We start from the raw sequence: 27,423 nt of genomic DNA, 5'->3' as shown, positions 1-27,423 counted from the left end.
GAACCATGAAATATGTTTTTTTCTACTAAATTAAGATTTTACTTATTTCCATTCTCACATAGTTAAGGGAACCAATTTTCATGAAATGTTTATGAATATATAGTCTGGAAATTCAAATAGGAAAGGTCCAAAATGTGGGAAGAACATTTTTACCTCAAAAAATCTATTTCACTGATACTGATACCAGACATTTATATTCTACCTTTCATCCTAAACCACTTTTCATCCTGTATCCACCTTGGAACAGCATCTCTCATTACTGAACTGCACACACTCTGGCATGAAAGTGAACAGCTGACTTATTCCATACAATGAGATGTGGCAGCTGCTTAGATAGTTACAAAATTGTTTACCTCCCTATTTCCACAATGCCGTTCTCTTGCCATTGTAGCAACCAACACCATTCAGATATGCATGGCACGGACAAGATTGTATTAGGTTCTTCAGCAGCCTCCAAGCACTCTGCACCACGGCAGATGTCTCTGGCAGGAAATAAAAATGGTGAAGAACAAATTACTTTGTAACCCGTATCTAGATCCTTTAAATATTTGTCTGTTATTGCTAATTAGTGTTGCTAACTAGAGGGCTGATGCCTCTTTCCTATAAAACAAGTGACTGGTTTTCCTTCAAGTTTCTGCACATAATCTTATGCACCCAATCACCACACCAGCTTTTAGCAGTTTCGGTAGAATGAAAGCATTGTAGTGGCTTAGAGGGAATTAGAAGCACTTAGTCAGGGGGACAATTCCAGAACAAAGTATTCACCTAGGGTTTTTAACATTATATGCTAAATTTATGCCCATTACCAGTTGATTAGAATGGAAAAATTAGCCAAAACATTCCAGAAGCATCTGTGTCATGGGAACCATAGGTTTCTAGGTTATATGACACGCCAGAATATTCAACAAATCACCAGGGTTGTTTTCCTTAATGCTACAATTAGTAATGGCACATTAAGAGAACAATTACTGGATAAGGTTTGACTGCAGGAAGCCCTATGCCATAAATTGGAAATTCTCAACATATGCAACCATATTGCTAGAGAAGATGAGCTATGCAATTAAAACAAAACTGGAGATTTGTTATCAAAGGATAGCAAACAGTACTAAAATCCAGCTGAGAGGTTCCCTGATCTTGTTATCTTCAGGCTTCTATGTGAGTTAATCTAACACAGATGACAATATTTCACAAAGACAATTGTGCATACAGTCATGTCGAGGATGCTTTATAGAACTCCTTTCCATCAGAACATGCAGGTTTGTCGTAAAGCAACTCTTTAAAAAGTCTGGTAGGTTTTGCCAGAACTACATTCCAAGGGAATAAAACAAGAAAAAAATACTGACAGAGTCAGAACAGTCCATTCTCATAGTAGGATTCATTTATAAATTTTGAACACGCCATCTTTCATTTACTTTTTGCTGCATTATAATAACAAATCTTTAAAATGCAAATTGTTTTAAAAGTTGAACTCAAAAGAAACGTTTGATTTTGTCCAAATGATAAATTTTAATCAGCTTGGAAAGGTCTGTGGTTGTGTAGTTTTCCTTTACAGAGAATTTCAAAATTGTCTCTCCTTGTACTCATTCAGAATGAAGAAGAATTTCAAATTCTGAAAATCTTTGCAAAATGAACTCTGTCCTCCCCCAGCACTACCTGTGCCTATATGAAGGGGACAAGAAGCTCAATGTGTAATTTCTGTGAGCCCTAAGGAGATGGTATGTGTGTTAGTATTGTCAAATCCAGGCTTATACAGCTGCTGTTTGAATATAAATCATAGATGCTTTTGGGCTACACTAACACACTCTGCAGTTTCGTACAGTTGTTAATTAATACAATACTGTATTAGTTCTTCTTACAGTCTTACTATTAACACTCCATGAAATCCCATTAGCTCTGCATATGGTGCCAGACTTGTTCTGAATGTGGGAAAGAAAGAAATTTACAGTGGTATGAATAATAAAGAGATGCTTTCATGTGGTTTCCACTGCGAACGTTTTGAAAAAATATTTTCCAGAAAGTGGATTGTGGGGCAATCTTTTCACAAAATTTCAATGCAAACATGCATATATGTCATCTACATTTTTCCCCAGAGTGTGAAAACCCTTATGTACCGCTATTGTTCTATTGCAGAAACAGAAGGAAGATAAAGTAGTCATTAAAAAGGAAAGGAAAGAAAAATTACCAGGTTGTCCCATTGTCCTAACTGACTGAAAAGCAAACAATTACAAAATAAAAATTTGCATAGCTGATGCCAATGAACGGATAAAACTTTCCTTACATTTTAGATATAAATATTTTAAAAGTACAGATAGCGATGACAGTCAAAAGTTGGGTTAGGTTTTCCAGCAGTTATTATTATGAATATCCTGCCTCAGTGATCTGACAGATCCTTCTTAACTTCCAAGAAAATTTAAGTGCCATAGTAAAAAACAGGCTTATTTCTTAACCCCTCATAGAGAGCACTCTAAAATGTATTAGCCACTACGGAAACTTCAGACCTAATTATTTTCTATTAGTTGAGTTTTGTCATAGCATCAACTTTAATGAAAGAGAAATCTCACAAGGAGCTGTTAGAAAGGCTTTTAAAAACAGAGGGCATGATGAAACAGGCAGGATTTAGAAGCAGACTATTCCCTGGAGAAGCTGGCTCAATTTTAATTCTCCCCTGATCCTGCCCTACAGTTACAGTAGTAGCAGTACATGGTTAGTAGGATTCCAGCAGATGCTTTTCTTCCCCTTTCTCCTCCCCAGTCCCGTGGTTCATTCATAGTCCAGTATCTGCCGTCACATTATGCAATCAGGAATGGCCAGGGCTTTTCTGCATGGCCAGCATCCAGACAGGGACACACTGCTCAGGGAATCCCTCCTGCCTCTCCTCTCGTAGGATGGTGAGTCCGCTCATTTCAATGAGGCTGTGGAGGATGTTGAGGTCTCGGATCACACTACTATCCAGACAATCCAGGATACAGCCCTCCCTGGCTACATTGTCCTTGAGAATGATAACACCGTTATCCTTCAAGCCGTTCTGGCACCGGATGAGAAACTTCAGGAGATCTTTATCTGTCAGATAGCCTACAGATGAAAAGATGGAAAACAGATCACTATTAACCATTCAAACAGACTCCCCCTGTGCACATCAGAATGGTGCCTAGATCTGTTTCTCCATATCCTAATTACTGATCTTTAGGAAAAGATCTAGATCTACCAGGTTTCATTATGCAAACCTGGGCAAATCAATGAGATCAACAGTTACAAGCTCAAATCAATATTTATGATCCATGTTAGTAGTAGCAACAGATGTGGACAGAAGTCAGTGGCAATAGTGGAGAAAATACTGGGTGCTGAAGGGTTCTTTAATCTGGTGGTTAAAGTCATAATAAGAATCAGTGGCAGGAAGCTGGAGCCAAACAAATTCAAATTGGAAATAAGTGACAACTGTTTTAACAGTGTAAGTAATTACCAATTGGAAACTACCAACAGAAGTGGTGGATTTACCACCTCTTGAAGTCCTCAAATCAAGCGTGGTTGACTTTCTCAAGATATGTTTTAATTGAACACAAACTTCTTGCTCAGCACAAGGGTAAAGCAATGAAATATAACAGCTTGTAATATAGAATAGGTCAAATTAGATAATCTAATAGTCCCTTCTGGCTTTTTGTGCTACAAATCTCTGTAACTTTGTGTAACATGTGCCCATCAAAGAAGCTCTGGATTAAAGATCCAGTGAGGAATGCAAGCCCTAACAAACTGTCAAATAAACTCTTCATATTGCTCCATACTGTTGTGATTTCTGCATATACCACGTGTTTAAAAACAGGAATTTTTTAATATGTTATTGAGATTGTGTTTTGCATCTCCATTCTCAAAGATCACTTCTGTTGAGATCAGTAGAGTGGGGCTCAGAGAAGAGCAAAATGAGAACCTCATGTGTGAAACCTACCTAAAATGAATTAACAAGGGCAGGTGTTCAGAAACTGAATGAAAAACTTGAAAAAGTTGATTGTATTTTCTAGTCAAAATATTTAGTTTTCTTCATGGTAGATCTAAACTTTTATAAATGGAAGTTGTCATTTCAAAACCACGTTTTGATATAGAACGTCATTTTTGTTTAACTACTTCACTCTCCTCAAAAAAAGAGAAAGAAAAAGGACACAAAGTCCAAAGCTGAATGCCTTCAAAGCTGTAGGAAAATGTTAATTTCAGTACAAAATGTAAACTTACATTTTTATTTCTTCATAAAGTAACAGCCAGGGCTCATATAGTTATGTATATGTAAGACAAATCAAGATTGCATAGGCAAGATTCATTGAAGCATTTGGCCACTTAGTTTGGAATTTAATGTTCTCTTAATCTAGCTAGATTAAGAGAACATTTAGCTAGATTAAGAGAACATTTAGCTAGTTTTCCTCCAAAATGAGATTTTCATTGTGTTGCTATCTGCCAGTCTGTCCTGCCCTGCTACCCCAAAAAGTGTGGATCTTGTTGGCATATTTCAGCCAAATTCAGGATAGTAGTAGAAGCCTGATTAATACTGAAGATCACTATATAGTTAATTGCAATTTATGGCTGAAGGGAGGAAGGAGAATCAGCCCTCCATTTCTACAAAAGAAGAGGCATATGCTGCCTTTGTCGGCAGCCACCCAGCTGATCTGCACAGCCCCAACAAGTCTTCAGTCATTCTGCCTCATGTTGACTGGGATTTGTTCAAGAGATGAGCCAGGAGCCAGGTTTACTGTAATGGTTGATTGATTAGTCAAAAAGAATAGAAATGCAAAGGAAAATTAAATCGTTCTGAAGCAATTTGTTTGCATACCAATAGAGGAAAGACCTGTTCTAAGACTAGTTTCCTTACTGTTTAAGACTACAGGTAGAGGACAAATTAAGTGCTCCTGAATAAAACCATCTTCTGTGCTGATCTCTCTGCCTTTGTCTTTTGCCTAACAAGAAACAATTTCTGGGATTTTGGTTAGGAGAAGTTGTTCAAGACTCCTCTTGTGCTTTAGAATAACAAATCCTGCCAGCTGAAATTGCACAAGGGACGCTTAGGTCCAACGACAAGAAGAAAACCTTTCTGGAAGGACTGCTAGGCACTGCAGCAGGTTTTCCAGAAAAATTACAAACTCTTCAGCAGTAAAGGTTTTAAGGAACAGCTTGGGGAAAAAATCTGCCAAAAATGGTATTTCTGACTGATTGGGAAAGGGGAATAAAAAGTTGACTTTTCAGGGCACCTTCAATTCACTTCTGTAGTTGCATGACTATTCTGTTTGCTTATGGGCTTACAACACTTTTCACTCAAGGATCTCTGCATACTTCACAAAAGTAATTAACTCCCATACAATTGCTGTAAGTAGGAGGGGAAAAAAATCTTTTTTGGGGAGACATGCACACACTGTCTAACTGCCTCTTTGCTGCTATTAATGCTGCAGTGCATTCTCAGGGGTGGCTGCAGGAGAAGCAGCAGGTATTTGTCATAGGGGGTGGTGGTGCTGGATGACACAGCTAACAGAACCTGTTGGATAAGCATCAGTTCATGTAAAAGATACAATCATATGGTTTATGGCTTTTGATGATTTCACTATGGTTAGTTTTTTTTTTTTTTTTTTTTTTTTTCAGGTTGTTTCTTGAAATAAAGCTCAGGTCTCAACAAAAAATCATCAGATTCAGAAATCCCTCTGAGAACATCATCATGAAGAATAGATTCCCACTGTAAGAGGCTAAGAAAGGACCAAAGGTGATATCCCCGAAGGGCCACTTAGCCTAACAAGTTCTGTGTGTGAGGGGTATCATGCCAGTGTTTCCCTCAAGGTCTTTGCTGGAAACCATCCCACAGGACGCCAAGACATGATGCAAAAGTGGTGAAACCTGTGTGGAAAATGGCTCTCTGCAAAGAACTGAAGAAAACCATCCTTAAATGAAGGCAGTAACACTAGTGACAGGACCCGCGGGAACGGGGTTAAGCTGAGGCAGGGGAAATTTAGGCTGGACGTCAGGAGGGGGTTCTTCACAGAGAGGGTGGTTGCACACTGGAACAGGCTCCCCAGGGAAGTGGTCACTGCACCGAGCCTGTCTGAATTTAAGAAGAGATTGGACTGTGAACTTAGGCACATGGTCTGAACTTTTGGGTAGACCTGTGCGGTGTCAAGAGTTGGACTTGATGATCCTTAAGGGTCCCTTCCAACTCAGGATATTCTATGATTCTATGATTCTATGATCAATCTTGTAAGTAAACAAACCCAACAACCTGTCCTGCGTTCAAATGCTTGGGCTGCCCCATCCACAAAGGGGGTGAGATCTCTCAAAAAGGCTCTTTTTTCTTGCTAGATTGCATGTCAGAAGGTGAGAAATCATCAAGGATATCTCTCTGGCAGTCTGCAGTACCCAACGGCTCATGAAAAACACATGGGCAAAAGGGTGTCCAAAATCTGCCAAGACTCGAGACACCAACAATGAGGTCTCACATGCTGCATATCCTCACAGCCAAGCTTGATCCTCACACACTGGTACTGCCACAGTGCTACAGTCTTTCTCCCACCACGTGCCAGATGTGCAGGTGTTGACAGATCACATCTCACTATGAGGCCAACGCTCTCTATCTGTCTGCAGCAGTAGTAGCTAAGGAGGATTCCTGCTCAATATATAAGGCCTATCTATAAGGCCTACTCCTCAGCTGCACCTTAGCATGCAAGCTGCTCCCACGTACATGTACCTTTCTCCAGTATTTGACATGAAAAAAGCAACTTGATCTGTACCCACTGTGCATGTGGCTAGGGAGAACTCTCAGAAGCCTCTTGTGAGTTTTTGAAGGAAACAGGACTGTACTGGGCTGACAGGGTACTGTGGCAAATTACAGGAGATATGGACTGCGAGGACTGCCTGACTGCACAGGAAGGCTACAGGAGTGCAGCGGTTTCAGATTTATGTATCTATTTTCCTATTTGCTTGTCCTGGCTACTATGGGACCAGGTACTGGAAGTGAATGAGTGCAAGACTAGCCTTGTGCCTCCAGCACTGGTCAGTCCTGGCCTGGCATTATTAAAGGCTTGAGAACCTTCTTTTACAGCTGCACCATTCTTTTAACGTTAATTTTAGCACAGGCTGTGTAGTTCTCTGAGATGCTGAGCTGGATGAATCATGCTGAACTAACCTGAAACCCACTGAATCCAGATGACATCATATCTTTGTGGGGCTGGAGTGAATTCCTGGAGGCTTTTGCAATAATACATCTCTACTCTGTCCTCCTTGCCCTGCAGGTAGTTCGGGACCTCAGCCAGGAAATTCTCCATCATATCCACCAGTTCCACGCTCTTGAAAACTGGTAACAGGACATGCTTGCTGATCCGACCTATCCCAGAGCCGCAGTCCAGGGCGCGGTTGGTGCCAGCTTTCCCCACCCCCTGTGGAACACAAGAAAATCATTTGAAATCTGAAAACTGAAAGATCATCCCCTCGTCTCTGTAAAGTTGTTTGCAACTTCATCTGTCATGTATTTGTATGTCACAGCCAACTACACGACTACGCAAATCTCATTATGTTCTGACCCCAGTAAAGGCCTAATGAAAAAGAAAGAATATGCCAAATATTGCATACAAGAAGTAACTTCTGGAGCACAGAATGCCTAAGGTGCCCATTGACATCTTTGCAGATGCAGAGTGTCTGTGAGATCCAACTGTGTTTCTTAGAATAAGTTGGATCTGAGCAAAGATCATGGAGTTTTAGGTAACTTATCACAACACGAAAGTTTGGACTGGAGCATATACAGAATTTCTTTTTTTTAGTCAAAGAAACAAGCAAGATGATTGAGTAGTTTCTGCTTAAGTATTCATTTTTTTCTTCCTAAATATCGTCTCTGGATAGAGATCAGACAAGAAAAATTGTTGCACAGAGGATATGTCTTTGAGAAAATAATGAGTCACTGTAAAAGGACCTTTATAATGAAAGCTGTATTTTACCCCTGAAGCTTCCATTCTGGCTATAAAAAGGCTCTTAAGAGCCTGCTGCTGTTCTGTAAAACAGAATTTTTTACTTAAAAAAGAAATTTTAAGTCTGTACAGGCACCGACTGTGGGACTGGAGCTCCCCTGGCCGAAGTTATCTGTTAAACAAATACATTAAAAGCAAATGTAAACACCTTTTCCCTGTCTCTGGAACTGAGCATTGAAGCAAAAGCTATGGGCCAAAGTCCCTGCTGCACCTTTGCTACTCTTAAAGGAAATAAGCCCAGGAAGAGTCTAGCTCTTCCTGCTTATTGGGAGACCCCCTCTGTAATGACCAAGCATAAATCATGTAACTCACTGTTTTTCTGGCCTTGCTTCAGTGGGTAATTCAGTAGATTATTAAGGTCAAAGGACAGTACCGTCAATGACATGACTATGAATAGCCCAGCTCAGCATCTGGTTACACAGAGTAACCGTAGAAAGAGCACAAGGACCTCAGTCTCACTGGTCTCTGGGGCTGCTGGTCCTAATTTGTATACCTAGGAAGATTAGGAAGATTAATCTCCTGATGCGTGCAGGAGTCCACAAGCCTTCCACCCGATTGGACTCTGGAGAATACCTGTTTGTAGTTAGCCAGAAAATGTGAGCTATTCTTCATTCCCAGGCTGGGTTTAGAAGCATGGGGCTTTTACTGAGGACCAGACTGAGCTGTAACGAAGAGTTCATGAAAGGAGAAGGAACTGTGCATTAGATCTTCACAAGGTGTATTTCTGTACTGTTTGCTGGCAGGTACATACAGGCTTACGCTGATGAGATTAAGTAAAATGGTTGAGGAGAGCTGGTGAGAAAACAGGGATCATTTACCAAAAAGCTAACAGAATTAGATAAAAAGCTGTTCAACTTCTTTAACTTTGTATTTCAGAGAACCTACAGTCACAGTACCTTACTAAAACCAGGGAATTCATTTCCCATGATGTGTCACAGCAAGAACCTCTGATGTCACATCTCCATTTGCCATCAAGAAAAGGGAAAGGAAACACTCATGGGAGATGAAGCTTGACCCCATGCTTCACTGACAGGGAGCAAGAGCACCAGGCAGTCAGAAGAGAAGCCCTGCAAAGCACCACAGCTCCATTTATAATGAAAATGTTGACATAATTCCATGTTCAGCTAATATATTTTCAGTTTGGGAGTGCTCAGATCTTTGACAGGGTATTAACATTTTCTTTGGAAGGCAAGCATTTTCCCAAAAGCCTAATTGAGTTGAAAATTGGACTTCTTATTTAAAGAAATAGTGTAAGTGAAAATTTTAAGCCAGAGCAGGCTTCAGAATTTAAGATTGACTGCTTCTCTTTTTACGTGTTTCCCGTTACTCAGAATCGCTGTCACTGAGGTCATGTACACACCCAAAAATTCTGCTGTGAAGCTGAACAGGGCACTCACAAAGCTCCTTAGAAATAAAAGAGTTGTGGCATATGTTCATGATGCTACTACTTCAGGTTTTGAAAGGGCAAGAAGGCAGTCTAGATATGTAGGGGAAACAAAATAAATCAGCGTTTAAGAAATAGTTAAAAAACACAGTGGTTTTCTTTCTAAGGAAATAAAAAACCTTTTTTCAATCAAATATCTTCCATCTCGCTGATCAAACGTAAGGAAAATCACTTTCCAGAAGCTTTTCATTCAGAAAGTCCCACATCAGGCAGCTGAATTTAGGGCAAGACAGGGCAGCAAGGAATGAAGGGTTTGGGGGCAGAAAGGGAGCTATAAGAACATAATCCCCATCTGTACTGTTTCATACACCTAAACTCTCAATTTTTCCTTAATTAATGGTTTCTTTGCTCCGTTTTTTTAACAGATTACCTCTGGATTAGAGAGAACACAGTGCCTGTGTGGACATCAAGGCTTGAACTGGTGTGAATACATTTCCATACATATGCATTGGTATAACTCTGCTGATAACCTTTCAAGTACGACCGTACCTAAGACAACCTATAGCTTGTCTATATAGCACTCTTGGCTCAAGTTCTCACTCAGATGTTGCTTTTGGTTTGAGTTCTGCCCACACACACATAAAACCTCTTAACGTGAGCACAGTGGCACTTTTAACTCAGTTTGACTCGCCTGGGCTGGAGACAGGTTAAAATATAAGAGAAGTCCTTAATTTTCTATTGCCTTGTTGTAATTCCTTCCATGTGCCCAGGCAAGATAAATTCTCCCATGGTAAAGAAATCTGTAGCTCAGTTTACAGTGGTGCTAAGAATCATGCTAAGAAATGCCATACATGAAGGTATGCAACATCAGTCATGGAAGGGAAATGTCACTGTGTGGCATTTCCACACCAGCCAAACTAACTCAAGAAGGGTAATTTGAGTGGAACTGGGCAACTGTTTTTAAGGAGCACTAGTTTTGCCAGAAAATAAAGTTTTGGAAGAAGAAAACTCTCTGTGAAATTGATACCTCAAATCTAGAGAATAGTTCTAGCCAAAAAAACATGGGAAAGAATGTTGAAAATGTCAAGATACTTCTTTCTGACGACTTTCAAGGAAAAAAAATAACTTGTCAACTTTTCATTTCTAAACAGCATTTTTCATTTTGGAACTGACTTATATCTTGAAAACAAAGGAAATGTTTTTTTCAGAGGGTAAAACAATAAAAAAATAAATGAAATACATTCAGTTGATCTGAAACTAATTTTCCTATTTTCTGAGTTTGTTAAACTTCTCTGTAAAGAAAGAAAGTGTAGTTTATATTAGGGTGAAGCAAATTGTTTTTGTTTTTTTCTTCTTTGCTGCCTTATTGGAAAAAAAATATTCATGGAGCCATAAACTAGGGAAGACATGGCTCAAATTAGCTGTAGAGTAAGGTCACTACTACAGAAAGCCAGTAAATATCTGTATCTGCTTGAGAAGGATTCAAATTGCAGTAGTAAGAAAGGAAAATAAACCAGAAGTAAATAACCAATTGACTGTATCTCAATAGAGGACAGGCTTTAACAAACTAAATCAGAACTAGCAAACATGCAGATTCCTTTCTCTTCCCTTTTTTTTTTTTCTTGTTTGATCTTGGCCATTCAGAGTATCCTTTCTATCCCTGGCTAATAATAGGAGCAGGAACTCTGCTCTGGAGTATTTTGTATCTGTCATCACACCTGATGCATTGGGTATGAATTCTCTTTGGCCTGTGAAACTCTGCTACAGACTGTACTTCTTTCCTTTTTGGGTCCTGGACATGAGAAAGTTTAACAGTGTGGTTCAAACTGGCTGTTCAGGAAACTGAATCTATATGATGTCTAGGAAGCATGAAATCTTTCCCCGAACACAGGCTTATGCATCACTTGAATTCCACAAATGTCCTTAAAAGAAGACTTAAGTAACATGTAAAGGATATGCCTTTGGCTGGCTCTGGGCTCACAAGTTGCTTTTTTTTTTTTTTTCCCTGAAAATGCCATGTTACTGTCAGGTTCATCTGCCTTGCTGAATTCACTTCACATTTTCTTATTTTGTAAAAAGCCTGATAGATGAAGGCCTTCAAATGTTGTTAAACCATTAATACAAAACACGGTCATTAGAAATAACGTATTTTTTTCACTTAGGTAATCGCAGTTTGCCATTACCTAAAAACACACTGCCCCCAAAGCCTCTGTCAAGTACAGTAAACTTTTTCATCAGTTGCCCTTCACGGCTATATAGGATGTTTATCTGTTGTTAAACCACACTCATTTTCCATCCCAACTCATTTAAACTGTGCCCTTTTGAAACACAACATCTAATTAACTTATTGAGGTTTTTTTCCACAAAAGATCATGAAGGCTAAAAAAAAAAGGTCATCTGCCTATGCCAAGTTTGTACATTTGAGTAGAAAATGAAAGATCTGTGGTAGTGTTATATAGAACTAGTAATTTTGTGAGCAGGACAATATAGAAAATTTGGTTCCCTGTAGCTCTGTGAGTTCTTTAGCATCTAATACTGTTGTTGAGCTAATTTAGCAGGCTTTTTATCCCCGGGAAGGGGAAGAGGCAGTCAGAAAACCATTGGACCACACTTAAAAAAATGTACAGATTCCTAAAGATACATTTAGGCATCAATGGGATTTTCTGAAACCTGAGTGCCAGTGATACTGCTATTGTACGTGCTTTTAAAATCCTGCTTGGCATCTCTTTGCATCTCAGGTCAAACCAGACCTTTAAAATCTTTACAGACCTTTAGAGATCTGCCTACAAAGTCCACAGTGATACTACAATGGTCAAGAATAATATATTTTTCCTAATGGTATCTTATTCTATATACTGCTAACACTGGGAGGGGAAGGAGGGTTGGTTTTTCTTGCAGCATTCTCAGAAAAAAAAAATAAAAACCTATAAATAGGCAAAACAGAAACTTGGCATTTAGTCTCAGCTACTTTCCCAAATAGACTGCAGGAATTTGCACAGACGACCACGAAAAGTCCCAGTCCTGCACTGAGAATTAATCTCCCACCCAAGCTATAGGAAGTCCTTGCACAGTCCTCTTTGCAAGCTTCAGAGTGTGAGAAAGGGATGCAAAACAGGTAAAAAACGACATACAGCCGGGCAAAATGCGTATTCAGGATGATGAGTGCTCTGGCAGGATGCATGTAAATTATATGTTCCTAGCCCCCATCGCAGCCAGTTATGACGTGCGCTTCATGCATATCAAATATGACATATGGTGCCATTTACAATACTGCATGTCGCTTATGCCACACACCACCGCTGTCTCTTGCAGAAGATGGGATTAAATGACTCACCCCAACAAACTTCCTGAGAAATTCCCTGGAGGATTCAATGTCTGTATTGGAGAGCTCAATGTAGTCTCCCATCATGCCCTCTTCTGTGGCTGGTACCTCCTGGTAGAAGTGTTTGGCCCTGGCGTAGAACTGCATCTCCCCATTGATAACTTGACTTGTTAAAGCGTAAAGTTTCACTGTAGGCAGATAAATCATTGTTTCATTGTTAATGACAGATATTTCTGGGTTAGTTTTATTGTTCTGGAGGCATGGTGGTGAAGAGCTACAAATCTAAGTTGAGCCTCCATATCAGCAAACCTCTGTTTCAAAAGCAAAGGTAAAGGGAAGGGTGTTGGATTTAATCCTGCAAGGCTGTGAAAGGACACAGCACCCCTTGGGCACATTCAGTGCCACCCAGGCTCAGAGCTCGTTTGTCATTACACAGTACGATTTCCCATCAGTGAAAAATCATTTCAGTTTGAAGATGAACATTCATGCCAGAGAGAGAAATGGGGCTGGTTTTCTCCCCGAATTGCTGTGGGCAGAGTTTATGGCTGTACAGGATCCACACTTCTGCTGTCACAAACCTAACTGCCCCTTACGGCCTGCACGTTTCCATATACGCTTTCCAGCCATTGACAGCTGCGCGGGGAGAGTAGCACAAGAGTGCAGATGAATGAGGCACTTGCTCTCGTTTATTTTTAGTGATACTGTACAGTCTGGGGCACTGCGAGTAAGCTGAACCCACGAGCAGATGGTACTCTCAGGCCTCAAAGATTATACAGAGGGGAAGGATAATTTACAAAAGAGTCCTAAATTTTCTTCCATCATAGATCAGGGAGCAAAATAATAAAACTCCCGTGTGCAGAGGCTTGGATATTTCTTTTCATTGCTTGGCTATTTGCTGGTAATAAACAGCAATCATAACTTTGAGGCTGTTTTATCAGAACCCGTGAGTTCTGTTGGGTGAAGGCTTATTGGCCCCCATTCAATAAAGAACTGAGATCTATGTGCTGCATCTGTTTCTCTTCTGTACTTGTGTGTTGGCATATCAAATGTAGTTATGTTTCATAGCTCAAAATTTGGGACGCGGGCAGGTCAGAAACCGTTTGGAAACCAGCAGCTCTTGCTGTCCCCCCCCACATGCAGGTGCATGGGCATTTTTCTGCGTGTACGAGGAGCTGTTCCCAGCCAGGCCTTCCGACAAAACCACGACTACAAGCCTGGGGGTGAAAGCCAAGCACTAAGGAGGGATGGAGTCACTCTGGGAGTGTCTTTGTGAGCACCACTTTGCAGCGTGAGCCCAGCCCTGCTGCAGACTTCCAGAGTGCTCAGGGAACTGGAAGCGAGCAAGCAGCAAACACCTTGCTGTTAAGGATAAGGGAGCAAGACTTAGTCGCTGCTCAACCTCTGCCTTCTGGGGGCTGAATCCTTAAAACTGCTGCTGGTAATGCTGGCAGGGCTCTGAACAAGCCGTGCCTTGCTTGCCCTGCTGGGAGCAGGAGCTATGCCCTCCGCTCAGAGGATGAGAGCCAGGCCAGAGAGCCCGAACATAAGCCTGGAATGGATTTATTGAGGGCAAGCAAGCTCAGCAGGGAATGATAAGTGTGTGCCTGCCCATCCTCAGCGGGAGAATGACATTTTGGAGGCAAATGAGGGGGGACAAAGGAAGTCGGATGGAGAATAATTACCACCAAGGACCACTCAGAACAGAATAGTGCTATTGGGTTACACACCAGCAGCATGCCCGGCATATCCTTCATCCAACAAAAGCAGCATTACCAGCCCCTCTTGTCATCACCTGCTTAAGTCAACTGCCGAACGGATACTATTAAAGCTTTAATCCATTACACATTTATGTTATGACTGAGAAATTTATACCACAAGAAGCACTGAGCCCAGCAAGGGTCAAACCTGGGAGTTTTACACACTCCCCTGATTATATTCACATTCTCAGAAGAAACCATTCAGCTGCAGAAATTAATATGAAAGGGGCAGCAGCCAATCCCCAGCACTACTTGGCCAGGGTGGCTCCCAGAGCCTGGGAAATAAAGGCTCCATTGGTGGTAGGGATTCTTCCAGTAAATGATCTCCATCCTCCCCCGGGAGCGGCACCAGCTTGTTTTCTCTGGGTCTTGTTTTCTCCATTTCAGATGCCAGCCTGTCTGGTGAACAGAACTGAATCCCCTGATGCTGCTTTACCGGATCTTCCCTATGAGAGTCCAGTGATGATTTCTAGGGTTTGTTTAATGGGACTATCAAGGGACTGTGATTTATCCCGTTCCACTAGACTGAAGGGAAATGCATTTACAGGCTGTCTGCACACTAGGACAGGGTGTTGCAGGCAGCTGGCAGCACGCATGACAAATATTCAGGGTCCTTCTACTCAATACGTGAGCCTGACCCGAGGCAACACATGGAGACGATATGCTGCTCAGGATATCAGATCTGTAGTGTGTGCTCTCAGATTTCTCACTCAGAAGCAGTGTCAGGCTTGCAGAATGCCTGCCGGGGCTCGCATGCACACACCAGCTGACTTCGGCTCCTCCCTGGCCAGCTGGGGCCCCAGAGCCCTGCCTTATGTGCTGGCATCTGAAACCACCTCTGGTCTGAACATCCACTTTTTTTCTCTACCCAGCGAACTCTGCAAAGATCTTTTTGTACAAGTGTCCCCCTCTGAGGGCATGCAAGGACACCGGCTAAAAGGGTGGCACTGTACCCACAGCCTCCTCCTGCAGAGCCACGGAATCTCACTCCCGGAGCGTGCGACCTCCACAGATGATTTCCACCTCTCTGCTCCCTCAGTGTTTCTCCTCCCTCTCATGAATTTGCATCGCTGCCAACTCTCCCAACCCACAACCCAATTTTCCAGACACAACCAATCAACCTCACCTCTGATCTGCCTCGCAGCTGTGCCTGGCATGCAGGCTCGAGCAGCAGGACCAGAGGGAGCAGGAGGTTTGCCAGCTTGCAGGAATCTACCGCAAAAGAGGAGTGCGAGGAGACACATGTCCTTGGTGGCAGCTAGCGTTGCAGCTCTGCTCCAGCACGCCTCCCCCTCATCACAGGACCTGTCTAGCCAGAGGCATCTTCCCATTCCGCGACCCACGTGGGACTATCTCCTGCATCAGGAAATGAAATACTTGTGAGGTCTGTTGCTGACACACAGCCTGATTTCAGTGTACGCCGCGAAGCAGGGCACAGGCAGGACAGGATGATGGAGCCTGTAAGTCTCCCACAGGCTGCGGGGGGAGGCAGCTCTCACAAAGTTTGCAGTGTTCACTTAGGTGCCTTGTAATGTTTCCTGTTAGGAATGTGTTTCTAGTAAAGTGAGAAAAAAACTTTTTAGCGTGGCACGCAGCCTCTCAGCTCAACCTGCTGGCAAGGCCCTCGAGCAGCGAAGGCTGAAAGGAACCCACTGGCAAAGGAGGCTGAGAGCAGAAACTGGCTCCTAAAGGTCACCCGCAGTCATGAGGTGTTAGCAATTTCCAGTTGCTGCAGACGTGGTCTGGATGCTGAGTGGTGACCTAGATCTGAATGCCAGCCCCTGGGCTAGATGGGGAACATCTACCTAAGCCCTTTTTCCCTGCACAGTCCAAAAATGCTATCTCCATTTTTTTTTATGGATCAGCTCAAAATGTTTTTTCCCTTTTCTGATCTAAAGCTCTAGAGAGATGGGACCCCATAATACACAGGACTGGGCACAATCCCAACCTGCAGTACATGTTCTTGGTTGCAGGGTTTGCTCAGCTAAATTTCCCTGGCAGAAGTGAATGTTGCAAGTAATTTTTTTGAAGTTTTTATTTGTGAACATTATTTTGTGGCTCCAACTGCTTTCTGCGAGATATTGAACTAATTCCAGTTTGGCCGGGTATTCCCTTTTAAATGCAACATCTGCTTTGTGCATCAGCCGAAAAATAGTTATCTGGGTGCAGGGCACAATTCACCTCTCTGCTATGGTCCGAGAACCATTTAAGCCCTGTTTTATTGAGGATGAACATCAGCCCACCCCCTAGAACAGATTTTACTTAGACACGTGCCTCGCATACTGAAACATTTGGCTCTGTGGACTGATCATCTGAGTTTTCCACTGCAGATCTCACCCCACTGGCACCAAGTCCCACAGCCCACGTAAACACATGCACTGTTTCCCAAATCTGCGTAGCTTCATTAAAGTCCACAGGGCTTAGGGGCATTCACACGCCTTTAAGTACGCTGTTGGACCAGGGCCTAACGTTACTCATGTCTTTTATTTATAAATGTTACCCCAGCCTGTAAAAATGACATGTTTCTCTTAACAGGCTGTGATACCAGATATGCTCAGCTCATAGGTAAACATGCCTAAGTGATCCCCCACTGAACCTAGGAACAGAGGGGTGGGAAAGTGTGGAGTTTGCGTGGTTTGAAGTAAACTTTGTACCTTGGTGACTCTTGGTTTCAGGGAAAGCTCCAGTGTGAGGCCTGATTTCAGTGTAATTATTCATGCGTAGGGTTAAGCACATGCATAAGTATCCTGCTAGGTCACAGTCCTGGTGTTGTATTCGTGGTTTAATTCTGTTTACACAGAGATATCTGGATCTAGCTGTGAAGTTCAGTTCATTTCTGGTCAGTTCCACTCTGAACTGAACTGGATAACGTCATTGTGCAGAGATGTTCAGACCTGCCACATTCTTTCCTCTCCATCACAGAGAGCACAGGATCACAGGATAGTCTGGATTGGAAGGCACCTAAAGAGGTCGCTAGTCCAAATTTCTGCTCAAAGCAGGGACGGAAATGAGGTTGGACAAGGTTCCTTTGGTGTTTATTCATCTGTCTTGAAAGCCTGCAGTGATGCAGAATTGTATAACCTCCCAGGGCAACCTTTTCCAAGGCCTGACCGTCCACATTTTTCCTTATAGCCAGTCTGAACTTCTCTAGTTTCAATTTATGCCCACGGTCTCCTGTCCTCCACCTCACGCCACTGTGAAGAGCTTGGCTATTCAAGTCACTGATAAAGATGTTAAACATCGAGGGCAGTTCCCCACTGACCTCGAGATTGAATATGATTTATTAACTATGACTTTCTGAGCCCAACCATCCGACCATTTTTTAACCATCTGATTGTCCACCCACCCGGACCATGACATGCATATTGTGGACTCACAGTACATTTTCCACAGGGTCCAACTGATTTGAGTATGCTGGCAATAAAGTGGAAAACTTTAGAGAAGTTGTAATAATGACTCAGAGCATGAAAAACCTGGCAGAGGGACTCTTCAGTCTGACAGGTAAACATTTTGCAAAGTTTGTTGGCTAGGAATGGAAATTCAAATAAAATTCAGACCAAAAATGAAATAGTTTTAAGAGAGTGAAGTAATTAGGCCTGGTAACAGCTTAATTATGTACTGATGAATTCTCAGTCATTTGCAGCTCTTAAACCAAGTTATTTTTGTCTTCATAAATATATACTGTGAGCCAGGCATAAGTTATAAGCACGATCCAGGAACTTTTATGTGAAATTCAAAGCTAGATGTTCATAACAGTACCTTCTAGTCATAAAATGATCTACCAGTACTTACATTAGCAGTTACATTGTAGGAAATCCTGTTCAGTTTCTAATATGTTGTGTTTATTTTCAAAACAAATGAAAGAATAACATTGTCATAGACTTCTTGAGATTACATCGACCTATAATTAACTTTCCTTCCTTTCCATCTTTCCTTCCTTTCCATCGTTCATAGCTACCTGCCACTAGGGACAGGAATATTTACCTAAAATGAACCTTCCACGGTTCATTTTAGATAGCGGAAGATACTGCTGTATGTGAAAAGCCACATCAAAATACTATGAAAACATGGAAATACTTCTTCTCTTTACCGACTCATGAATTCTAGCATCTTGAGCAGAGTTCTTACTGGGGTCTGTACAATCTTACAGACTTGGGTAATCCACTTGCCTATACGGATCTTTCAACCAGGAAGGAGTGCTCAAGAATTCACTCTGAAGCACTGGTTAGTAGGTTGGGCAGACACAGCCCTTCCATCTTAAATTCTAACGTTGAGTGGAAGCCGAATAATTCTGCTTAAAAAGTAATATGGTAACATAATAAAGCTTCAAGTCAAATCTGCTTTTTAGGTATACTGTCCTGGGAAAATTCTGGTTCTTATTCAGGGTCAAAGTTTCCTAAGAAGTGAACATTCTTTTCCTGCATGTAAAAAAACAAAATCTTGGCATCCTGTACTTTTCACTGAAATTAGGCTATAAACAAATGTTTTCAAAGCATATTCCTCCCAGATAACTGTGGGCTAGACAGCCTGCTGCAGAGAACTGGATTACAGCCTCTTGATAAAAAAATGTAAAAAGCATTACCTTGCAAGCACTTGTCCAAAGCAATCCGTATGACAAAGCTAAGGACACACCAAGAAACAATGCAACAGGTATTGGGCAGCAGAAAGTATGGCCTGTCAGCTCTGCTACTCTGGGATTTGTCCTTCCAAGTTCCGAATAGGTCAATTCATGTTTTAAATGGTGAGAAGAAAGGGTGCCATCACCCAGAAACTAAACTTTCCTTCCCTCTTGTGTTTTTTTTTTTTTTTCCTTGCCCTTCTCTGCAAATCTGTGGAGTATTCAGGTTAAACACCAGGGTACTGAGTTAAAGGGAGAGAGAGAGTAACAAACAGTGTAGCTAGTACTATAGGCTCCCTAGCAGGGCTTCTCAAAACTACTATTTTTGTCATTAGCATGTCTGCACCCTGCCACCTAACATGACACGTCCTTCCGGACGTGGTCACACACGCACACATGCTCCTGCCCACGTTACTCACCCAGGGGAAGCTTTTCCAGCAGATAAAGGTAACTCTGAAAGAAGTCATTCTGGATTGCCTTATGCAAGTCAAAGGACATGCTGTGGCGACAGAGTTCTTCGTCTGTCTTGTGCCAGCGCGACTTAAAAGCCAAATGTGCTCCTTTATATGCCATGATGAAGACGTTTTTCGCAAGGGCAGACGGTTGTTGTGCCTGGTGCTTCCTGGAGGACCTGTCCTTCCAAAGAGACAGAGGCAGCGTCATTTAAACCGTGGCACTGTGCTGTCATTCTATATTGGGGTGTGTGTCTAGAGCAGCGCAGGGGGCGGAGGCGGGCGAGAGGGGAGTGAGAAACGCTGGCTCTTGGCACTTCCTCCGAGTAATCTCTGGAGTGTCGCCCTCCGAAACAAGCAGGTGCTGGAAAGCGATAAAAACCTCAACCAGGAAATTGCTTACCCAGGGTAAAAGTATATCTACTCCGAAAAAGAGTGGCTTTAATTCAATTAGGTTTTTCTTTTCCTAATCTATTCAGCCTTCACTTCAAAGAAACTCAGATACTATCCAGGGTCTCCCATCTCCCTCTTTAATCTCACAGGGCAATTTTGTTTCTCTGCCTCTCCCTTGGCATCTGTTTTTCAATCCGGGGGGGCCCAGAGGAAGGCCAGAAGACCAGAACACAGACATACCTTTATAGAAATGGTGTGCCCTAGTAAATTGTGATAATTGCAAGCAATGAGCAAACAATAGGTTCAACTTCATGCTTTGCCGCTGTGTATGGCAGGACAAGCTCTTCTCTACACACTGTCGTGTCTGCACAGGGTTATTGAAGCTGTTTAAATGGTCCAGACTATCTCATCTGCAGTGGCTGACGGGAAGAAATTGCTGTCTGGGAGCAGAGGAGTGGTAAGGGCTTTTGTTTTAGTGAACAAAATGCATGGAAGAACAAAAGGAGATAAACTGCCCATTAATAAACTTGAACAAATACATCAGCTGGAAAAGAGGGGGAGGTTCAGGCCATTACAACAGCAAAAGTCTGGATGAGAGGGAGGAGGGTCAAAAGCTGAAATGCTTTTAGGATGGAGAATGGTAAGCTGCTGAAGGGAGCTGTGTGCTGTAAGTACATCACATCCCAGAGCAGGATCAGGCCCTCAGCAAGGGACGAGGACAGAAATGTACTGCTTCAAAATCTTTTTTGTCACTCAGCAGCTCAGGTACTTGGTATAGTACAGATTCACATCTGCAAAGGTGGCTGGCAAGGTACCTCTGGGGGCTCTGTGCCGATGGCACTGACCTCCACACGTTGTGCCTGGGAGCCTGACCTGTCTGGTCAGCGCTGTGAACCAGCTCAGTTGCCAGAAATGTGCAAGAAGGGAGGCAGAAACATGCAGCTGAGCATGGGGTGGGGAGAGTGGAATCATGGCAGGGGTTAGAACAGCTCTGGGGCCACTGCACCAAAGCCTGAGAGCTCCGTTGAACAGAGAGCTACATTCTTCAGCCCTCCTTAGAAACTTCAGCCATCCCTTGGAATAACTCAAGACTCAATTTTTCTTCCGTGCTACAATCTAGCAGAGAAGCATAAGGCTCTCTCCAACTGTTTGTGATATATCTGGGCCCAGACACAATCCTGGTTTATCTCCTGGTTTTCTCACAAATCTGGCCCTTTCTCTTTGCTTATCTATTTCCAGCCACTTGCCAGTAAGTGAGCCAGGAGCGGATGTCTCAAGACAGCATGTGAATGCTTCGGAAAGACGTTGCACAAGCTCACTTTGTCACCGACAAAAGACACCCCGAGGAACTCAGGGCCCACCTGCTCCGCATTTGACATCGTGCTTCACATTTGTCAAGGCTCTGGTTTTGGCAGTGGCCACTGTGTAGCACAGTGACCTCCCTGCTTAGAGACAGAAAAGCCTCCAAGCATGAAACCTAAGCCGTGGTGTCTCCTAGTGGAGTCGAGTGCTAGGACAGCACGGTTGAGTGTGCTGGGACCACAGCCTCAGGGCTCCCCATAGCTTTGACACCCACGAGGTCACTGAACGAGGTTCACTGGATTGCTTCTTTAGACCAAGTGGCTTTAACTGGTTTTGTCCCACTGGAAAAGAGTGAAGATCCATGGAAGGCTGAATAAACACTCGTTATATTCATTCTATTTGCATGTAATCAAGCCTAAGTCCCTGTTCAAAATAGCTTTATATTCTAAGAGCTACCAATGGAGGCACACCGAGTCCTCAGATGCTAGGGCAGCTGAGTAGGTGAGTCACAACAGCACCAAGCCTTTTAAAGCACTTTCAAAGCACTTCCTATTGCTGTCAAAGGTTAGCCAGAAACAGATTTATGTCCAGAAGTGCCTGAAAAAGACCACAGAAATTGCTTTTTTTTTTTTTTTCAAAAAGTGGATGCCGTATTTTCTGCCTATTTGTCAGCAGCAGCATCTCAATCTCTCCTGCTACGAACTACTCACAACTCTGCTTGCTTCACACTGCCTCTTAGCTCGTTGTTTTCAGCAGGATTGGTACAGATCTACCTAGAAGTTGCAAACTGTTCATGCACTAATGTATAGCTTGTATCTCCACTAACAAGAAGAGTGAGGATTGAGTATGGGTACAGTGACACCCATACGACTTGTAGTGTCACTGCTGAAATGTGTCAGTCCACTTCTCAACTTTAGCTTCCTTTCCCAAATGGCCTTTTCCCAACGGTCAGTTTCCCAAAATTGACTCTTTCTGAAGTTTTCCGAGGCGGACAAGCCTACCTTTTTTTTCTCATAGTAGAGGTGCTGAAGAATCTGGACTTCTGGGTGAAGTCCTACACTAAAATAACAGTAGACACAGCCATCATGCATGACAGTCATTGCCTTAAACAGCTTCTCATCTAAAATAAGAATGTGTTTGTATTTAAGAGAGTAAACAAATAGTTCCTCCATCTGTCTTCTTCCTCCTCCTTGTGAGATCAGGCAGCCCAAGGACATGAGGTTTATCACAGACTAAAATGAAGGATCAGCTCGAGTGGCTCCTAGCTGGAGTTAAAATACCTGCAGCTGATCTCTGCCTGAGGGTAGCAGGTTTAAAATAAGGTATCAGATGGCTTATGATGAGTCACTGCAAGATCCAAAGCAGCCCTGCTTGTTGGAGCATCAGGGAGAGCTTGGACTTACTTTTAAACTAGTAGGCAACTGCCTCTGCAGATCTGAGCTGTACTTGCTACTTCTGAAACACATCAGCTGCACAGAAGAGAAAAAGGGAAACATGTGCACTAGCTCCACATATCATGCAGGTCACAAAGGGTCAATTTGGCCTTTAAATTACTGTGTTCTGCTTACAAAACACCTGGTATGCAATGTGATTTCCACACGGACAGGCCATCAGGATTGCTGTAAGATGTCTCTTTATCTTAAAAAGAAAAGGCATCTATATTAATTCTTCTCACGCCTGGCATATGATGTCAGCAATAAATGCGGTTAAAGCGAGTAATTTTTGTTTTATCTTTGACAACAAGTTTTTAAAAGTTCCTGAAAACCACAGGATCATGTTGATAGAAGAGGCACAAGCCGAGTGCACACGTGCAGCTATGAGGGCAGTGGAGAACAGCTGCAGGTTGGGCGGCAGGTGGTAACCTTCATAACCGACTTTGCTGCAGCCCGAAAAGCGACTGCCTGGATTGTTCTGCCTGCAGCTCCAGCCGCTGATTCAGAGCAACAGTGGATGCCAGTGCCTGGGTGCCGAGCTGGGAAATAGCAATGTGACAATGAATGAACTAATTGTCTGACTTGTTGAAGTCCAGAACTCTTAGTCACAATCCTCACCCACCTAAACTCCACTCCTGGGTCCAATTAGACTCAGCGATCTTCAGACGTATTGCTGTGAAAATAATTAGTTTTTCAGTTGAGCATGGAATTGAGAAAAAACAGTGTTTTGGGTAGATGAGAAACTGAAATATTTCTCGTCTCAGACGAATAAGAAAATCCTGTGTCAGGCCAAACAAAATGTTTTGTTTTGTTTGCAGGGTTACTTCCCTTCTACTTCTTTGTTTATTTGTAATTAAATTTAGGTAAATGTGGTTTCAGTGTACCATTTACAAGTGCAAACAATAATAATGTTGTTGTCACCAGTAGAGCAGTCAGTCTCACAAAATCACTCTGCGGTAAAAGGACACAAGGAAATGCAGAGCTAAACAGGTCCTTGGGCAAAGACCCAATCCCTGGGATAAGACTTCTGATCTCTCATGAGAAATCCTCTCTTTGAAGCACATTTCCAAAGCAGAGTTCACTGCCTGTAGGTCAGGATGACTCACGCCCTTCGGGGCACATCCTGCACAATTCCCGTGCCCTTTCGCGGGTACAGTCACAGCAGCAATCTGTTATCATTTATGCAATTGGAATTTAGCAATCTGGAATTCCATCTCAAGCAACAAAACGCAGCATGGGAGCCCTATGGGTAAAGACATTATAATTCATGTAAATGAAATTGGCCAGAGCTTTATCCCTATGGAGGGAATACGCAGTTCTTGCCTTCAAATCCTTCTAGCTCTGGAGCCAACACTAAATTATGTTTTTAAGGGAGCGAGCGAAGCCAGTCTTAGGTAGGAGTGGGAGCCTGCCTCGTGATGTCTCAAGCACAGCGACAGTCACAGTGGGGCCCTGATTTGGAGATCCACAAACAGTGTGCTAACGCAAATAGCGATATTTGGGGAGGACTCCTGCATGCTTTGGCTGGGAGGCTTTTATTTGGTTCTGGTTAGGGACTCTCAGTAGTGCTGGGGCTGGAGGGAAGGAAGGGCAGGGTTCCTGACGAAACTGCAGCGGGGGCTGCTCTGTTGTTCTTGATAAGAAGCATGACAGCTGTGCCCACAACATCTGGTTTTCATTGAACCCTAGTGAGAGTTCCTTGCTGAGTCTCTTCCACCCCATATGTGGTGGTTTAATTGATGGAGCCTGAGAAGGTTTTAGGTCCAGCGTGGAATGCCGCCTTTCACTGTGATATGTGACTCCAGATACAGTAAGGGCTGGGCTGCTCAGAGTCATCTTTTAAAAGCATTTCTTCTCGATATTGCATTTTGTATATATTGCCCTCTGTTGGCTCGAGTGCATGATAAAGCTCCTTCTCTAGGTGAAAGCTAACAAAAACCTCCTTCTGGGTGAGTGGCAGGGCTTGTGGGTTTGGAAAATGCAGGATCAAGTTAGCTGCAGCCCCACGTGTGCGTGCACAGCTCACATCCCCCAGTGCTCTCTCTGCGTTTAAGAATGCAGGCACAGCTCTTTAACCAAGGAGGAAGGAGGTCTGGAGACTGGCTGTCTCAGCCACTGTGGACTGCACATGAGAAGGGAGTTTTAAGGAGTGACCGGAGGGTATAGTGGTTTGGTAAGCTAGGATAAAGAGGACGTTGCACGCTCAGGAAACAGTACAAAAAAACAATCCAGAAAAGCCTGTGGGAGAACTGGGCAAGTGGGAGATAAGCTAGACAATTTCTTTCAGCGCTGGCACAGAACTGCCAGAAACACTTTGGTAAAAGGTCTCTCAGAGAGGCTTTATTTTCAATTCCAAGGCAAAAGAAAGATGGCAAACCACACCATCAAAGCTCCTTCTGCACACAGCACTGCCAGAAAAACATGCCTCTCCCACTTCCTTCTCAGTTGGATCCTTCCGACCTAAGGCTTAACACTGACCCATCTGCTCAGACCAAAAAGCGTCTCGCCTGGTTAGCTGGTCTCAAATGCCAAATGGCCGCAATGTCTAGGGAAACAGCCTAAATCCACTAGCTGAGAAATGTGCTTTGGCTGATCAAGCTGCTCCCTCACAGCCAGACTGTGTTTTTGTGAACCCCTAAAATACCCAGGCATGAAAGCTCCTATCCTGGGCAAACCAGAGCACACCCTAGCGATGTGATGGGACATGAGGGGGATGGCCCTTCTCTGGAGTGTGAACATCATGAAAATACAGAAACTCCATCATGAAAATACAGAAACTTCAACCTGAGGAACTAAAGGGTGCAGTTGATAACAACAGATCTGTAGAAAGAAGTGATGTGGGCAGGCCATGGGTTAGGCAGGTTATTTAACCTTCCGCAATTTGCTAGAGAAGGAGCAGGCTTATCAGAGAGGCTGAGGTGTAAAGATCCAGGCCTTCAGATCAGGAGCTCTGGTCTGGATCCCTCTCTGCTGTTGGCTAGGAGTGCAAACGTCAGATTGGCATTCCCCTGGTCTGGTAGGGCAGCACACTTCATAGCACCAGTGGAGAACATCCTTCTTGTTAGGCCAGTTAAAGCTAGACTGGAAAACGTGTTGTTCTGTGAGCTGCAGAGCCACACGATGCCTCTGACTTACTGCTTCTACCTGAAATAACCTCCATGCCTCCTCTCATTGCCACCTGTTGTGAAAGACGGATCCTGGACTAGAGACTGCCTGTGCTGGGGCCAGCCCTGAGCTGCTCTGGGACAGCTTGGCCAGCCCATTCACCTGTGTTGTCTGGCTGGCTGGTGTGCAGAGTGACTGACCCCTCGCTGCTGCCAAACAGATGAACTCTGCTTCGCTCTCCCTCAGTGGAGTTCCTATCATGGGTCTCTCTCATCTACCTGGCAGCTGGACTGCACGGACATCTTTCAATGGTGACATGCTTGACCAACATGTCAAGAAGTTACTAGTTGGAGGAAGAAGAGACCCGATGAATGCAGGGATAGGTAACACAGGATAAAAATCATTTCCTGAGGAAGCCAAAGGAAAACAAGCTGAAAGGGAAAAAGAAAAGTTGATTGTAGGAAATGAGTCTGACCAGTGAGCTTGAAAGGCGTCTTCCACCTTTAGCTCCTGAGAAGGTACGGTTTGGCAGAAGCCACAGGGTGTGGTTCCAGGGAACTGGAAATTAGAGGGCAGCAGGAGCTGTAAGCAGCATTTGTACTGGATCAATAGAAGCATCATGAGTACATTAGCCCCTGCGTTTCAGATAGAATGTGTCTGTGACATTGCTGGCTGGGATAACCTTCATCCTTAAATCGTCTTTGAGTTGCATGGAATTTCACAGTAGTAGGAACTACGCAGTTAAATCCTGTGCATGCCTTGGAACATTAAATGTAGTTTCTGAAGACTAAGTGGTACTTATCAAGGGGCAAAAAAAACTAGATTAAGCCTGGGCAGCATACACTCAAAGGAACATGGATTGCAGGGACTATAAATACAGCTCTTACCAAGAGGAGTGGCTGCAAAAGACACCTTCATTCAGAATTGAAAGTAGAAACACAAATGATGAAGACTGGAAACTATTTGCTTTGCATGAACCCTTTCTATCTGAGCTTGCAGACTAGAAACACTCAAAAGCCAAACGGGTGTGTGTTGTCCTTCGGAACTGAAAAATAATCAAGACATGAAAAGTTCGAGATGGTTAATGCTTCCTCCAGAGGCTGGGGATTAGAAGTCTGGGCAAGTAGCAGAGGAGGAAAAAAAGAATAAAATAAAAGAAGAAACTCTTAAGTGACCTGACAAGGGAAACTTAAATCTTGTTTTTAAAGGGTTAGGTTGTACTAAAGCTTGAAAAATTAAATCCACAGCTGTCTCCAGAGTACTATATCTCACTAAGAAAGCTTCAAGTAAGTTTATCATGTATCCAACACCTAGACATTGGACCTCAGGGACCACTAGGATAATATTTCCTCTGGATTAGCAAGAAAGCTAGAAAGTGACATTTGTATGAGACTAAGTTTAAGGGGTTTTCTTATTATAAAATGATAAATGAAGAACGAGCTTACTGGGAAGGAAGGCTCTTACAGTTTGTAAATCTAACACATCCCTAGTTTTTCTTTAAAAAATGCACTGTTATCTCCTAAATTAATTTTACTTGGTGACATCAGTAATTTGATGTTTCTAAATCTATCATCTTCTCAGTGAGGATCAACAAGTTCTTTATGAGCAATATTTTTAATCTTGTAATCCCCTTTATGAGGAATGCTTTTAATTTCAGAGATCACGAGCACTGGCATCG

At 43.0% G+C, this 27,423-nt stretch overlaps 1 protein-coding gene across 2 annotated transcripts; it reads right to left on the bottom strand.

Moving 5' to 3' along the window:
* Positions 1-362: 362 nt before the first annotated feature.
* Positions 363-19,723, bottom strand: NTMT2 (N-terminal Xaa-Pro-Lys N-methyltransferase 2; the record flags this gene model as incomplete). Of its 2 annotated transcripts, XR_014618678.1 has the most annotated exons (5): positions 363-482; positions 2,701-3,072; positions 7,145-7,394; positions 12,698-12,873; positions 19,480-19,671. XR_014618678.1 is itself a non-coding variant. In XM_084291349.1 (4 exons), 4 exons carry the CDS (start codon positions 19,721-19,723, stop codon positions 2,798-2,800), a joined length of 945 nt encoding a protein of 314 aa, XP_084147475.1. In that variant the 3' UTR covers positions 2,517-2,797. The 2 variants fall into 2 exon arrangements, 1 of the variants encoding a protein (XP_084147475.1); XM_084291349.1 differs by lacking the exon at positions 363-482 and having other exon boundaries at positions 2,517-3,072; positions 19,480-19,723.
* Between the last annotated feature and the right edge of the window lie 7,700 nt (positions 19,724-27,423).

Source organism: Netta rufina (genome assembly GCF_964035555.1).
Source record: "Netta rufina genome assembly, chromosome: 8".
In the NCBI taxonomy this organism is placed as follows: Eukaryota; Metazoa; Chordata; class Aves; order Anseriformes; family Anatidae; genus Netta; species Netta rufina.
Note: the sequence above shows the minus strand (reverse complement) of the source record. Positions and strands in the feature narration are given on the sequence as shown.